The sequence below is a fragment of the Pleuronectes platessa genome, chromosome 18, assembly GCF_947347685.1.
Source record: "Pleuronectes platessa chromosome 18, fPlePla1.1, whole genome shotgun sequence".
NCBI lineage: Eukaryota > Metazoa > Chordata > Actinopteri > Pleuronectiformes > Pleuronectidae > Pleuronectes > Pleuronectes platessa.
Window position 1 is genome coordinate 7,489,656 of NC_070643.1, and position 16,872 is coordinate 7,506,527.

Sequence of the window (16,872 nt, forward strand, 5' to 3'; positions counted from 1 at the left end):
AAAATGCTAATTATTCCAGTTTTCCAACCACTTCTGTTACAAGAATATTAAGCGTTGATTCCTTGAATTATTCAAGTGTATCGAGATTTTTGATGGTGAAAATTAAAAGTATTTCTGTTAATTCACAGAGAAAAGTACATATCTTTAGTTTCCAATAATAAACAACTACTGCTGAATTTGGTGATATAGATGTTTTGGTGGCATGAATACAAAATTTAGGATTCTCACAGTACTGGGTTGTGTGTGTGTGTGTGTGTGTGTGTGTGTGTGTGTGTGTGTGTGTGTGTGTGTGTGTGTGTGTGTGTGTGTGTGTGTGTGTGTTGTGTGTGTGTGTGTGTGTGTGTGTGTGTGTGTGTGTGTGTGTGTGTGAGTCCTGCCTTCCTAATCCCCCCGTAACTTCGCTAAAATACCACCCACCCCCTTAAATATTCGCAGTAAGACCTTCCCTGCTCTTACTTCAGGCTTCCTGTGTTCACTTCCTGCCTTACACACAGACTTGGGAATTCTCACTGCAACAGTGGCGTCTATTTGCTGCAGAGTAAAGGGCACTTAAGATTTCAGGTGAACCATGGAAATGCCATCGGTGACACAAAACGCCACAGGGTCTTCTAGTGCTCATTTCATCTTCTTTTCATCTTCTGACTCCTCTCCGTAGAGCTTGACCAAGGAATTTCTGCTTTCGCGTGATGCCCTCCCATTTCTTGACTCACTCACAGTTCTCTGAGTGCAGAGTCACGACTCAGCAATGGCACGGAACGAGCTTTAACGTGTAAAGGGAAGAAATATTGTTATATTGTGGGAGGATAATCAGCTTTTCAGTGGATCCTGTGCTTTATCGGCTACTTGACCCTATAACTGGGATCATACTTTTCAAAATAGACATCAAGTTGTGTTGAAGAACACTTGAACATAGAGATGAGACCTTAAACTCCTAAGGAAAATGTTTATTTTGAGAAGAATGCAGGTTTTAGGTACTTGCGTCTATGCAATATATACACAAATAATTATATACAGTCAGAGGTTGAAATCATTGGAATTGAGCATTGAAGAATGTTTGTACTCTTAGTAGATACTGTGTTGTTCTGCAGTGCATCATGGGAGTTTGATACTTAGCATATTAGCTTATTCATCATTTAACTTGTTTTTTGGGGATCATATTAATGCAGAGTTGCAACATTTGTGGAGAGAGACCTGATTTACTGCAGCTCCACTCAGACCACAGCAATTAACTAAACCAACAGTTTTAGGTCTAACCCGAGCCTCTGGGTATTTTTAGTGTTTTAGCTTTTTCTCCTCACAGCACAACATTATCATCTGGTACGGCGTCTCCACAGAAACAGTAAGACGCTGCTCTGTGACCTTTACTGTTTACTTTAACGGAGATGGCTTACTAATATCCCATCTGATATTGGAAAAAGGCTGTGGGGTGTGCTGTGACATTTTCAAGAAGCCCTGAATGGATCAAAGATAGATACGGAGCACGGATCACAGGAGGTGTCATCTCCGCTGTCATTGTCATTGATTGTCACTGTCAGAGCGGTTCAGTTCACCCGCAGGAAGTAGCACAGCCGTTTCAGACAGTGTCTATTTCAATTCTCACAGGCTTTTGTGTCATGTGGTGTCAGTATCGATCTCTTCCAGAAATAAGAGTAAATCATCCAGGGGGGGGGGGGGGGTTCTAACCATGAAATAAACCCCTCCAAAAAAACTTCTTCTGCTGTACGGGGCCGTGTGGAGCAGGAGTGGAGGGCTGGACGTCAGAGAGAAGCACTCGCGTACATGTGAAAATGGAGAGCCTCATTGTTCTTGACTGAAAGTGTTTCAGGTAGCTCCAGTACACTGACAGGCGGGTCACAAAAGACAAGGGCTGTCATTAGATCAGTGTTCCCAAAGCGCCCGGGTCCTTTTCACTTTACACCCACCGAGTGTGAACACAGCTAGAGGACGTGTGGAGGTCCAGCTCCACACTGCTGCACCTCAGGGATCAGTGTGGGCACTGCAGTTATGGGGATTTTTTTCCATCTTCCCAGTGAAGATCGGCTTTGTCTGAAATAAAGGTTCGAACATGTTGTATTTAGCTTTTGACATCAGCTTATCGTGGTTTCTCTGTCCCTCTCTTTTATTGCATTTGGTGTAAATGCAATAGGAAATAATAAAATTGAACCAACCATGTTTTTCAGTTTTTGCAGGACATAGTATTTTGCAGACAAATTTCAATCGTGGCATCAATATTAACTGCAAAATAAAGTGTCAGGCTACATTAGGTGCATGATACATCCTCTTGTATTTCTTTGCACGACTTTATATTGCACCACTTATACAGTGTAAACATACAGAGCAGCTCATTAACACACACTAGAGTCATGCCGTATTTATTCTACATCCATCATTCTTTGTGTACATTGTCTATCGCTTACCTGTTGCACTACTCTCAACTTAATGTCCGCCATATGTTGTTTACTCTGTAAGTAAGAACAGGGAACAGACAGTTCAAGTAAATCGGGACATACCCATCTCACGTCATCACTGAGTCAGGGGCACCGCAGGGCTGTGTGAGGTCATCTTCACATTATACACAGATGACTGTAAATCTGACATTCCGAGTACTTTTATTTTGAAGTTTTCAGATGATACTGTACTGTTTTTTTTTTGGTCGGGACCTGAAGATTACCCCAGTATCCATCAGTGTCGTACAGATAGATTGGTGGAGTGGAGTGAAAATAACTCACTTGTTATTAATTCAAAGAAGACAAAAGGAGTAATATTTGGTCTTCAGATTGTGATGGAAATCTGCAAACACAAGAGGCCGGAACACCAAATTTGTCTTTGTGTATTTTAATAGGGGCTTTCTGCAGAAAGGGTCAACAAAGAGAGTCACAGGGATCTCAGAGTGAAGATGCAGGACAGTCAGATGCAAGGATCTAATAAAGGAGAACTGAGGTTGTTTGCCTGAGCCGGTTCAGACTGGTTCTGTAGGCGCAGTTCGAGAAAGGAATCAAAACACAGAAATCTGATTTACATACGTTTTCCTTTGGAGATAAGCAGACATGCATTCAGTTCTTTGGAGAGTAACTGAGTGATAAAAAGGTATAAAGGTTTCAGGTCATTAAAGTATTTAGACAGGTCTGCAAAAACTTACTTTTCAACTACAAAATAGGTTTCAACCACATCTAGTTATTTTTTCCACTACAAGATAAACTGATATCCTCCACGTGTGACCGTCCAAAGCACACAGATAGAACAAGTTTCCTCAGCCAAATATGTGGGGATCTATGTGGACACCGCTTTGCACATATTGATTAAATTTGTATCAAGCTCCAACAAGATATTTTTTATTTTTCCTGTCTAACATCCTGAGTGTTATGCAGTATGGAATCAGAGCATTGTTCAGTTGTCACTCAGTGCACTTTAAAGCCTGACTGATAACACTGCTGCGTATCTGCTCAAAGATTGTGGGTCAACCGCTCGATTCAAGCTTTCAAGCAGTACACACCACAGAGTGTTGTCACTGGCAGGTAATATTAAATCTGACCTCTCTCATGTTTTATTCCAGAAATATCAGCTTCTGCCATCTAACAGAAGATTCAGAGTCCCACAGACTCGACTGAGCAGACAGAAGAACTCTTGTTCCTCAGTCTGTGAAATTGTTCAATCAGAGTTTGAGCTCTTATGTGAGGCGATGGACGTCTTGGGATGCACGACAAATTTCAGAAGAGATTCTGACAACAAAGTGAAAGTGAAATCTAGTCTAATCTAACCTGAGGGTTAAGGGGTTGGCACAGCTACACAGTTACTGGCGACAAAATCTCTACACGATGTCAATGATCCCTCGTCTCTTGGTTCATCCAGACTGAGAGGCACAGTCCGCTGCTGGGCGTTCGCTCTCGTCCCTCCCTGGAAGGCGGAAAGATGAGGGCGTCTGTGAGGATGACCCGATACCTGGAGTCCTGGGGAGCTGCCAAACCCTTCGCCAACCTCCACCACCGAGACAGCATGACCACGGACAATGGCAAGATCAACACCACAGTGAGTACAACGCCAACGCTCTTTTGTTTCTCTACACACGGACACAGATTTCAGACGTGTCAGTTATCGATAGAGTCATGGTGTGACTCCTGTTTCAGGACGTTCCAATGGGGCAGTATCACTTCCAACGACGAGAAAGGTGAGCCACACGGCCGAGGAGCAATCACGACACATGTACGGTATCTTTGCCAGACAAGAGAACATTTTTCATTCTCTGTTTCCTTTACTTGCAGGTCCAAGTCTCAGAGGAGGAGGTTTGAGGAGGAGCTCAACGAGCGGATGATTCGCACCATCGACGGCATCAACTCCCAGAAGTAAGTCGTGGCTGCTGTTCTTCTGCCTCAGGTCCTGTTCATCATGCTCATACTAACAGATACTTCTCCCTAAATCGAGTAAATCAGAACAAACTTTGGTTTAGAGTGGGTTAAGAGCAAATAAGCCGCGGACAGAATTTGTTACCTTGTCCTTGGAGGTTGTGTTTTCATTACTGTTTGTCTGACATTTGCAGGATTATGCAAAAAAACTAAACCAATTTTAATGAAACTAAGGGTAAGAGTGGGTAATGGGCAAAGGGAGAACCCACCCAATTTTGGGGTGAGGATTTGATTAAGAATGGTGTTTTGGAACTTTTTGCAGAATTTCTCCCCAAAAATATTCGAGGCCTTGATGACAAAAAAAATCTGGTAGATTCAGAGGACAGATTTCTATGACTGTGTGTAATTTGGTATGGATTGATTGAATTTGAGTGCTGTTGGTAAAGGTATGCACTCTACAGAGTAACATTCTTCACCTTGGCTGCTTATTAATAAAACCAGTTTCAAAATTACAGTTATTCTCTGAAATGCACACAGACAACACAGAAATATGAAGTGCACGATATTTTCAACGTGTTTCTGGAAAAATTGATATAATTAGCATATTTATCATATTTTTTCCATTCATATTCATGAAAAAATAAAAAGCTTGCTGGCTCTTCTAAAAGAAAAAAACAACAAGTGATGTCTTTTCCTAAGCTTCTTTGAAATGTTAATAAGTTATAAAAAAAAAACAATGTCCATGTTCAGTTCATCCGTTTGTTTTTGTTGTATTATAATGTCCGACTCACGGAACTCTTTTTGGATGCTACCATAAAACCTTGTTCCCTCTGTAATGTCTGAACGTGTGTTTCACCTGCGTCTCCAGGCAGTGGCTGAAATCTGAGGACATCCAGAGGATCTCATTGTTCTTCCACAACAAAGCGCTGGAGAAAGAGGTAGGTGAAGGCATACCAAACAGCAGCCAGCATTGTTCACAGGCAGAACCAATCAATTCAAACGCACCAGTGGCAGTGAGACCAGGGTCAGTTTTGGCCTCTACAAGCTGCAGCTGTACATTCACAGCCAGCAGCATATAGGACACCCTGTATTTTATGCTTGAAAATGTATGATACATGTATTTTGTGTGTCATACTTTATGTAATCTCCACATAAGTCTAGTGTATTTTATATGTTAGAGGCTCATTGTTTATGTTGACTTTCCTGTAGCCTCTTGCGCCGCTGCTTCTTCCCACAGCCTCATGTCGTTGTTCAGCACAGTTAAATCCGAACTTTCCCAGGATGCAACGTATTACTGTCACTGCCGAGATCACACGTCTCTGTTTGCAGCACATTGACACCAAAAAGCTCTTTTGACATCTTCGTGGGTGTCTTCTACGTGTTTCTATTCATCCTGAGGTATTTGTTTTCTTTTTGTTTTGTTGTTTTCATTTTTTCTCATCTGTCACGTACGTCAGCCTCCGGTGGATCTCGCTTTGTGTTCCCACTCGGGCTTATGTTGACAGTTTTTTACTGAGCTGCCAGGAGAAACTCAATTTGCTTACATTTGCCTTCTCACATACAGCCCCTCCACAGATTGCCACGGAGATGATCTGGAGTTCAGTGCATGTCTGAAAGCGGCGGTTGTGTGTCATACTTTTAGGCAACTTCCCAATTTTTTCTTTTGCCTTATCGTCTCTCAACAGTACAGATCCACCACGTTACCAGCCTTCAAGTACTACGTCACCTGCGCCTGCCTCATCTTCTGCTGCATATTCATCGTGCAGGTCCTCGTCTTGCCTAAGTAAGTCTGCACCCCTTCACGGAGATTACAGGGCACATTCCCCCGTGGCATCAGCCGACTCCAGCTGTGGCGGCGGGTTGATGTGAGGAAGCCATTTGACGCCAGCTGTCTCATCAACAAGGCAGCGCTGAGAATGAAAGAGGCAGGGGAGCAGGAGGCTGAATGCTAAAAAGCAGGTCGAGATGAAGGGGCACCGTGTCTGCTAGTCATTATAGATGAGGTGAATCAAAGTGTTGCCTTCTCTTTAATTGCAAAGAGAGAAATTCACGGCCTTGCTAATTTACTGCTCCTGGGAACCAGAGGTGTAATTCGGCATCTGAGAGGCCATTGATTTTCTAATTCACCTCTGTCTCACTCTCTTTATCTTCGCTCAGTTTGTCGCAGCATCGCTGTGCAAGTTCAGACATGGCGGCATCTGTTTTATGGCAGGGATCCTTAAATCACATGTGCTGGGTTCCTCCTCAGAAAACATACACACATTGTACTGCTATACAATCCACTGTTCTGCTTAGTCATTGTAAATTAATTACATGTCTGGGGTAGAACATGTTAGGACCTTCTTTACAATTATGAGTCTGGATGTAACAGCAGCAGGCCAAGAGGTGCCAAGAGGATTTAAAGTAGTGTGTTTATGTGTGTGTGTGTGTGTGTGTGTGTGTGTGTGTGTGTGTGTGTGTGTGTGTGTGTGTGTGTGTGTGTGTGTGTGTTACAGAACTGCTGTGCTGGGGATCTCCTTTGGCCTGGCATTCCTGCTGCTGGCTCTGATCCTGCTCCTTTGTTTTGCTGGTCACATTCTGGTGGGTTTACACACACAATTTCATTCATGTGTCGTTGCTAAATCTGTGCTTGGGGATAGAATATGTAAAGTAAGATAAGTAAATGACAGGTTAACACTCACAGCACATACTTGCCAGGTTATTCAAAGTGTCAATACATTTGACACCATTCATTCTTAAGAGCTCAGTGTAGTTGTCTTTATACTTTCATGCATTACTCCACTTACTTTTTTCCAAGATTTCAGCAACCTCTCTCCTGAACATGTTTTATGTAGAATTATGTGCACATTAGTTTTTTTTTTATAGTTGTTTTGCCTCGATTTAGATTTTAAAAAAATATTTTCTTTTCCATTATTTATGTGCTAATTGTCTCGGGTGTGAGATTTTGCATGTATCAGTTATCACTCAACCTTAATATATATCACCAAATACAATCCAGGAAAGAAACCCCCCTTTTTTTATTTTTAAATGAGCTCAACTAGATTGTCAACTTCATGGTTTCTGTTCAATTGTGGTCTGGCGTGGAGGGTTGTGTCGCTAAGCAAACATTTCAATATAATGTTACTTTTTACTGTAAAATTATTTGTTCTATACTTAAGAAATAGAGAGGGCGTTTTCGGACGGGGGATAATCAGTTGTTTCTTGACTTTTTGTTGCTCTTGGAATATGGCGACAGCTGCAGCCAGTAGATATAAGGTTTAAACTGTTCTTTCTGCCGGCTGTACAATAATTCTTCCATTCACCGGCATTGTGTTGTGAAGTGGAGAGATGGGGCTTGTTACCGAGCTGCGACAGCTACTTGTCACAAGTGTGTTATGGACTATCAATGAATGATTTCTCCCCCCTTTGCCCATTTTTCTTTTCCTTCTCCTCAAGAGAGTCATGACACCAAGTAAGTGGGTCACCTCTAATTAAGTGGGAGTATATAAATAACCAGGGGTCTGTCCTGACCCCGATATCAGCTGCATACACAGAGAGAGAGAGAGAGAGAGAGAGAGAGAGAGAGAGAGAGAGAGAGAGAGAGAGAGAGAGAGAGAGAGAGAGAGATAGATCGATCATGTTTGATGAGTTTGGACTAACCATCAATTTCACACTCAATGTGTTCTCAGTAAATACTGCTGTGGTCACTGGTGAAGGAGCACCCCACTGTGTAATGAGAGGCCGTGTCTTACATTCTCAGTGCTTAAGCTCGATGCTCCTGGGCAGGTTCGTGTAAGTCATCTTTAACGAGGCATGTTAAAGTTACAGGAGGCGCTCTGTTCATCTGTGAAATTGTGCATTACGCAGGGTTATTGTGATCAAACCCATTTCTTAATCCGTGTCTTTTAAGGTCAGATGAGTGGAACTGTTGCTCGTAGAAGGAGCGGAAATAAGAAATATGCAAGTGCTCAGAAAATGTAAGACGTAAAACTCACTCTGTTAAACAAGGATCAGAGGGAATATCTGCACACAGAATGTCAACAAGTCAACAGATGGGTATTGTTTTTACATCTGAAAGTCATATTCTAGTGTCACTAAGCCAAGTTCTCCTTCCTGGTGCGAGGTCCCTGCTAGAGCGCCTAGAGCGAACATGGATAACCAGGATAACCTTCTAGTAACAGACGAGGGAGAAGCAACTACAGAGTTGGACATGTGTGTGATAGATGAGCCTTGGTCCTGGTTTGATCTGCTGAAATATAATGAGATCAACTGAACAATAGAAATATAACAAATGGGACTTTTAAAAAATTTCCACAGAGCCAGTATCTTCATATTTATATGAGTCGCAAGAGAGCCAGCTGTCTATTAGTATGAGCGGAAATAAATGGAGTCCATCCACTGCTTCACCCACTTTCATCATCCTCTAATCATTCCCTCTCTCTCTCTCTCTCTCTCTCTCTCTCTCTCTCTCTCTCTCTCTCTCTCTCTCTCTCTCTCTCTCTCTCTCTCTGTGCGTCCTCAGCAGGGGAGGAAGGGGTCCCTCTGCTCTCTCACCTGGTTCCCCACCTCCTCCCGCGTCATTGTCACCAATAACCCCTGGCTGCGTTTGGTGCTCACCATGACGACCACTGCTCTCATCCTGGTGATGGCTGTCTTCAACATGGTGAGAAGTTAACATGGTGAACCTGTGCTTTGTCCACGGTTGCATGTTGTGCTCACTGTGGAGCAGTGTGGGTCGCTGCAGGTCGTGACCCCAGCTGCAGCAGCACAGTGGACAGGTATTTTTTTGTTGTTGTTGTTGCTTTCCTTTCAGAAAGAGTAATTGCTCTTCAACATCTATCAGCTACAACTCCAACACAATCTATTCGCCGTTGAAGTAAACAGAGATGCCAGAGAATTTGTAAATAAGCGGAGCAGAAACCGGCCGCTAGCTTTGCGGCGCCGAAATTGCAGCGTGACTCACACACTTATAGCTTATCTTGAACATGGAGCTGCAGCAAAGGTCAGATTAATGAAAGTGATGTGTTTTCTGAACATTAGAGCATGTAAACCTTTTCAAGTAATAATACAAGTTAAAATCATCAACCTTCACATGAGCATAATGTGCTTCTTTTAAAACTAAATTACTACAAAGTACTAAATTCTGCGAATTATTTGTCAGATTCATAGACAAAGCATCTGAGCTGGAGTGAATTATCACTAGATTTTTAATAGGCCCTCTAAGCATCCTAAGACATAGACTGTTCATACATAGACTGTTCAACTCAACATAGTTGATTTTTATGATAAATACAACACTAACAGCACAAGGTGAGTTCAAGCTCTTGTCAAATCTCTCTTTAATCCAACGCTGCTGTATGATCTTGATGCAAACATTAATATATCATGATTTTTCAGGAATTCCTGACATAGATCAGTGCCCATGACGAATGGATTGAAAAAATTACTATAACTGTGAATAATGCATTATAATGTATCATAACAAGGCTTTGAAGGTACGATGGTCATAGACATAAAGGATGAGTATTCCATTCATGATAATGGCTGTACCGATTTACCATGAAACTTCATTGAGTCTTACGATCATCATGGGCAGGGCACGCCAACAAAATAATTTAGTCCTAGTTTGGTTTTCTGTTATATAAGGATGTAGATATAAGGATCGGCCGATAGTCATGAGTGAGATAGCTCATATAAATCTTCACACCACAGATAGGATGGAATGCAGTTGAGGCTGTCTGACATGTCCGCCATGGATGTAACCTATTGCCTTCTGGGACATCCGGGGGACATCCAGGGGCCTTGTGGTTAAATCATAACACATAACAACATGGTTCGATTCCTGCCTGGGGGACCCTCGCTTCCTGTCATACCCCCGTCCCTCTATATACAGACTGCTGACTACCCAATAATGTCCTCAAACGAGTCCTTGACCTTCTTCCTTTTGTCAGTTCTTCGTAGAAGATCCTGGAGGATCTATGGAGGACGTCCTGACAACTGCTCCCTCTGAAGTCCTGACAACCACACCGCCTGCTCTGCAAATAATTACTGAGCTTGTAAATCTAAGTAATGACAGCCTGTTGGACTACCAGGAACAAGACACAGGAGAAAACAAATTTTATCTGCCAGTAAGTACAAAAGGGAGAGGTCAACTTCACTTGCTGAATATGTGAATGACAAATGAATGATCATCAGCGGCCAAAAACTATTTAAACAGGATGACATGTATCTAAAACTGCAAAATGTAATAGATTTAATTGATTAATAGATATATTTATTTTTCGCATAAATTTAGTTTGTGCATAAAATAACATCAACAATTAATAAATGAATTGACCATAAAGGTATAGGCTACACTCTACCTCATCCATACTTACATTACATTCTATTCAAAGGCCAAATAATAACGATAATAATTTTAGATCAATAGAATATAAAATCTAAATATTTTGCGGAAATGTTGGTGTGAACATTAGAATGAAGCTCGTCTATATTCTCTGAAGCGATGTCCCCAATTTTCAACAGAGACAGTTGTGTCAGTTGTATCCAGACTTCTGGAAAGCTGTTTCATATCTCACACCAAGCAATAAAAAAAAACAGTCAGTTCGGGGGGGGGGGGGGGGGGGGGAGCTTCTATTAGTCGTCAGTGGCGTCGGGTCGTCTGACAAAGGAATACTTCAGGCTCATGGCTTTGATTTATTTCCCCTTTTTAATTCTTGTTAAGCAGGGTTGACGTCTTTCCAAACACATAGACACGATATAGAGAATTGCCATGCTTCATCTCTGGTGTACAAACAAAATGTGTTTGCTGTATATTAACACTGATATAATCTGCTGTCAGCAAGCACCAGCCCTCTTCTTGCTTCCAAAACTGACTCACGACCGTTTGAGCAGCAATAAAGCCCCGTCCCCATCTTTTTCATTTACTATCTCACCGTGTCACACTGTGCGTCACACCACTTCTTTCTTTCTGTCTGCAGTACTTCATCTACTGTTGTATTCTGGGCCTGGTGTCTTGCTCAGTGTTCCTGAGGATCAACTACGAGCTGAAGATGGTGGTGATGCTGGTGGCCGTCGTGATCTACAACATCATCATCCTGCAGACGCATTCCTCTCTGCTGGACGGATTTAGCAAAGCACTGTACCCCACGAATGAACTGGAAAGGTAGACTTCAAAGTAACACACACACACACACACACACACACACACACACACACACACGTCCTGAGCAATAATGAAAGAGTTTCAAACGGTATCTGTTTGAAACCTCTTGCACCTCCCGACCCTGCAGCCTGCTCGCGTCAGTCGAGCAGAGCCTATTATAATGGCTAATGAGACCGGACGTCAGTCTTCGGGGAAGGACTACTGCTGAGGTAGCACTCTCCCGTATGACTGTCGATCAAGTGGAACCACTGAGAGGAAGATTACGAGCGGCAGAATGAGATACAGCGGTTTTGTGTTGATTAAGCTGAATTCATTTTTCCACATTTGACTGACAGCTGGAGTATCGCTGCAGAAAAATCCCATTATGCAAAAAGTTTTGAGAGCAGCAGGAGGGACGAGGGAAAAAACTTTTCATCTCAAGCCAATATTCCACTCTCTGTTTCTCGTGGCTTTATTAGTAAGGGTGCAATGATTCTGAAATCGTGATGAAAACCTGTTAAGCTCTCATTACTTTTAAAGAATATATAGGAAGTTTCATTCAAGTTAGACCAAACTGTCGACCTTGTAAATATGATGGACTTCCAATCATTATGGAGTGATCACACTTACAGTCAGAGTTGGGCTCATTTAATAAGCTGAAGGTGGATATTGAGATTACAGATCCTCGTTTGTGTGCTGACATTTTAGTTTTTCTCTTTGTAGCCCTGTGCTTATATTTTCATGCTGAACATGAACATCACTTGAATGCGGTCAGACAAGTCAAGGATGATCTGTTTAGATTTGGGTTGTCAAAGGTTAAAGTTGCTGCCACCTCAGGAAACACGTTTGAATACTTTGTGAACACGATACCTCAAGAACGCCTCGAGGGAAATTCCTCAAATTTACTACAAACGTTCAATGGGAATCACAGAGGAACTATTTCGATTTTGGTGGTCAAAGGTTAAAAGGTCATGGTCGCAGTGACCTAATGTTGTTGAGAATGTGATATATTCAGGGAGGACCTTATTAGGATTTGGAGGTCAAAGGTCACTGGGACTGTGTCCTTTTCAGTCTCTGAACACATTATCTTAAGAATGCCTAAAGAGAATCTTTTTTAAATTTTGTACACATGTTTGTTTAGACTCATAGATTAAATTATTTGATTTGGGTAGTCAAAGGTCAAGGTCACAGTGTGATTTGGCCTCTTGAACATCTCAAGTCTGTCTTGGGAATTTCAGGGAATTACTTCAGGTGTTCAAAGGTCACAGTGACCTCATGTGAGTCTGGGAAAAAAATGTAGATAGAAACTGCAATGTTGGGCAGAGTGATACAACCACTGTGTCGTATGTTTGACTGACTCGAAAAAATGTTAACCTATGCAATTATGTCCCTCACATTTTGTCAAAGCTATGGGGCAGAATTAGAATAAGATAGATCAGGCTTTCATTATACAGACAACACTTATTATGATGAAATCATTGTTGTTGTCTTTGTTTTCACAGGATTTGTGGATTACATGATATCGCCACACTCTGACAGCCAATGATCAACAGTGTGTTGATTGTTCTCTCTCTCTCTACAGACCAGGAGTCCTGAAGGATCTGAAGACAATGGGCTCCGTGTCGCTCTTCATCTTCTTTATCACCCTGCTGGTGTTGGCCAGGCAGGTCAGTAGTCCTCCTAACTAACCGGCACAATGATATAACCAGACATTACTACATAACAGTAATATAAAGCGACAGCCTATATTTTCTAGCCTATAGGTTAGAAGTTTATCTGGGTCACTACAGTTGTGTCCATTCTGTTCGGTCATTCAGGGCTGCTGCAGAATTTTGTTTTAAAGAAAATCTGTGTCTGACAAGAGACTTGATATCAGAGGATTTGAAATGATCTTCACCCAGTTCCACAAAAACAAGTGACAGCGAGTGAACCTGCTTTCAAAGATTTGGCTCAGAATGCTAAATGATCAAAATACTTTTTGTTGAGCCAGCCTGGCCCACTGCCTCCATATGAGACCCAGGCTCCGCTGACACAGATCTGCTGTGCATTGGGATACCATCCATCATACGTGACCCCAGAACAGATGTTCTGGACAGGAAGACTTCCCCCTGAGTCTCTGTACCCAAAACGGGGGCTCCCCAGAGAGCCGCCGTTGATCCAAACAGCTCAATGTGTTGTTCTCATTCTGGGTCACCGTTACCAGGAGGGAGGGGAGGCATTCGTTTTTTTTATGCACAACTTTCCTGTGTAAAACTCAGTTTCCGTTCAGGGGCAACAGAGTTTGTTGTTCCAGACGCAATTTGGATATAAATGAGTGCATCAGCTGTCATGAAATTAATTCAAGGGTATAAAGGGCGTTCAGAGTGGCGTCACCCTAGGCTCTCGACACTGAAAATCTGTGCCGGATATGAGGACGCAGGGTCAAACAGCTTCCAATTTCACATGCTTTCATCCTGCTGCTAAAAAATTTGCCTTACAAAATTGTAATCATCCACTCTAATGAGTCCTTTCCCTGCAATTTAGTCAAAGGGAGGAGAAAGCAGGTTAGGAGAACGGAGGCATCTGTAATTTATCCCACAAGAACTGCTGCAGGATGGAGCAAAGCTCATTCACAAGCTTGTTAGGGTTTTTTCTAAACAGCATTTGGAATGAGCTCAGTGTCTTCTGGCCTAGTTTGTGGACTCCTGGAGTTCCTGTTTTCAACACTCAAACTGTACATTCACACATGCAGACACACACAGATGGCTCAGGCGACTATCCTCCTCCAAGGCTCGAAGCGAATCTATATTTTTCCGTGAGCCTCAGGCTATCGACTGTACAGCACCAGATCTCAGCACAGAGCTGCACTGGTAGAGTCCTCTAGATTGGCACCATACTTCAATCCCAAAGGAAATAAATACACAACGCCACATACATCACCCAGACGGCTACCCACACACATGAAAGATATGTCACGGGAGACTGAAAAATGCTCCCACACACATCCACGCACACACTGAAGCGGCCGGCCCACAGGTAGCCTGCAGCTCTCAAAGATATATATGAGCATAATGGTGGGGTGTTCAAGGCCCCCCCCCCCCAATCTGATCCCACTCACACTCCCGGGATGTTTTGACCCCGATAGATGAGTCTTGCTGACATATTCACTGTGCTCAAAAGTCCCGTAAGCATGAATAAACAAAACAAGCGGTGGCTATCTTTTATGCAAATCAGTCCTGTCTTCTTGCTCTTTCCTGAAGCAACGATATTGGAGCTTTTCAGTGTCGTCTTATTGGGACTCGAATGTTCTATTAATTCATGGCCTGTCTTTTAGTTTCAGTTGGTTTGCTGTTAGTTACAGTTTAAATTTGGCGATGATGATAAGAGGAGACTCAGACAGGCTGTTTGTAGGAAACGCTCTGATGTCATGGACACTTTCCTGTGGCTATGAAGGACAAGCAAATGACAAAAGTAGAAAGAAAGAAATAATTGATATTTCTGTATTCCTCCAAATACTTATTTCCACATTTACTTGTGTATTTCCATTTTCTGTGTCCATTTGCTGACAGCCCTAAATCAGTCTAAACCCTGATTGGTTACAGCACTGTAATCAACTTTCCTTTACATGAACTGTTCAGGTGTATCCCATGTACCAGCCGACTCAAAGCAGAAGTAGTAGACCAGATGACCACATCTTCCTAACCAATCAAGTTGTAGACTCAGTTTAGACCATCTACCGGAGTAGCATATGGACACAAAATACAGAACTAAATAAATGCATAAATATACAAATAAATCCATGTGTTAATAAGTAATTGAATGTAGAAATACATAAATAGCCTTTTCATTGCAAGCAGTTTTTTTCATTGTGTATAAATTCATTTATCATTTTATGCTATTTTTTTTTCTTTATTTGTGTCTGGACTATGGACGTGCTCATGTTGATGCATTTGTTGTTTCTCCATTCAACCTCCGGACCAAATCAAATAACAGAACTTCCCTGTAAATTAAAACTGACTTAAATCCGGTGGCGGTTTCTACTGTGTCCTGTAGCTGTGGAGCGGAGTGCTCGGTGTGAATGACGCAGGTGTCTCTTTACTCTGTGTCCTCCTGTAACAGAATGAATATTACTGTAGGTTGGACTTCCTGTGGAGGGACAAGTTCAAGAGGGAGTGTGAGGAGATCGAAACCATGGAGAACCTCAACCGGGTTCTGCTGGAGAACGTTTTGCCTGCGCATGTCGCCGAACACTTCCTGGGACGCAACTGGAAAAATGAGGTGAATTCCAGAAGAAATATGAATTTTATTTCACCTCATCAGTATCATCTCCTCGCGTCTTTTGCTCCTGTTTCCAGTGCTTGTTTATTTTCTCCCCAGCTCGTTCAGTGCTTGGCTCACCAACTTTGTAGTCATGCTCACAAAATAATGTATATCCCTCATGCTCCAAGGCTTTTAGATACAGAAGTGCTGCTGCTTTGACAAGCTCTGTTTATAATTCGTGGTATTTTAAAGTTTACATCCAGAATATTGGACATGAACGCAGTTATTTTTTTATTGATCTACAGTTCAGCATTATACTTAATTCTGGGAGTATTAGTGCTTTCAGTGGACGATAGCCAAGACAGTAAATTTTTTCACCAGAATGTCAAATTATACTAATGGTTTGTTGATTAATTCTAAATTCCCTAGAGGCTTTTAGATAGTGGTGGCATGCTGAAGAAACTATATGACTTGCATATATTTTGCCTGCGAGTATTTAGCAAATCATTAAAATTGCAAATTTGTGACAGTTGCAACACTTTTTACACAAAACGTTCCATAGATTTCTGTCAACTTCTTCATAGAATGATGACCTTTTTTTGCTCACGTGACAAAGCCAGAGGAAAGTTCCCGAATCAGGGATGGAGTCATGTTGTGGATGTCCCACCCATGCACGTGTCCTTGCGACTTTTAAATTTGGCCCATGTCCCATCCACTAACAAGGAGGAGGCAGGGTTTATGGCCTATACTGCAACTGGCCACCAGGGGACGATCAAGGCACTTTGGCTTCCATCTTTATATATAGTCTATAGAAAAAAGCGTCCCTGTTCAGCTTTGTCAATTCATGTCTTTTGTCATCTCATTACTTTAGGTCCTCATCTCTTACACATTACTTGCATCACTTTATTTCCCACCATAGTTTCACAAACACATTTGCCTTTTCTTTTCTCTCTTTCTCTCTCCATGCTCTGCCACTGTTGCCTGCTGTCCCAATATACATGCTGTCATTGATGTAACCTATTTACTATCATACTAACATACTTCCCATTCCTATATTTCTCCTTAATTAGCTCCAGTGTTGGGAATTTGAGGTCGTGCTCGTTGCCCCCATTTGCTTTTCTCTTACGTCAGTTCTCCCTGTGACGGATGTTTTCACCATATTGCCTCTGC

At 42.2% G+C, this 16,872-nt stretch overlaps 1 protein-coding gene across 3 annotated transcripts in view; it reads left to right on the forward strand.

Moving 5' to 3' along the window:
- adcy2b (adenylate cyclase 2b (brain)) overlaps positions 1–16,872 on the forward strand; it is a 45,754-nt gene that overhangs the window by 24,047 nt on the left and 4,835 nt on the right. For 2 of the 3 annotated variants that reach the window (XM_053447392.1, XM_053447394.1), the window contains exons 10-20: positions 3,850–4,026; positions 4,125–4,165; positions 4,260–4,340; positions 5,209–5,278; positions 6,026–6,123; positions 6,836–6,920; positions 8,842–8,982; positions 10,271–10,447; positions 11,300–11,484; positions 13,046–13,130; positions 15,562–15,720. In XM_053447392.1, coding sequence (XP_053303367.1) covers positions 3,850–4,026; positions 4,125–4,165; positions 4,260–4,340; positions 5,209–5,278; positions 6,026–6,123; positions 6,836–6,920; positions 8,842–8,982; positions 10,271–10,447; positions 11,300–11,484; positions 13,046–13,130; positions 15,562–15,720 — 1,299 coding nt within the window. The remainder of the gene's footprint in view (positions 1–3,849; positions 4,027–4,124; positions 4,166–4,259; positions 4,341–5,208; positions 5,279–6,025; positions 6,124–6,835; positions 6,921–8,841; positions 8,983–10,270; positions 10,448–11,299; positions 11,485–13,045; positions 13,131–15,561; positions 15,721–16,872) is intronic. The other variant, XM_053447393.1, reaches the window with a different exon arrangement.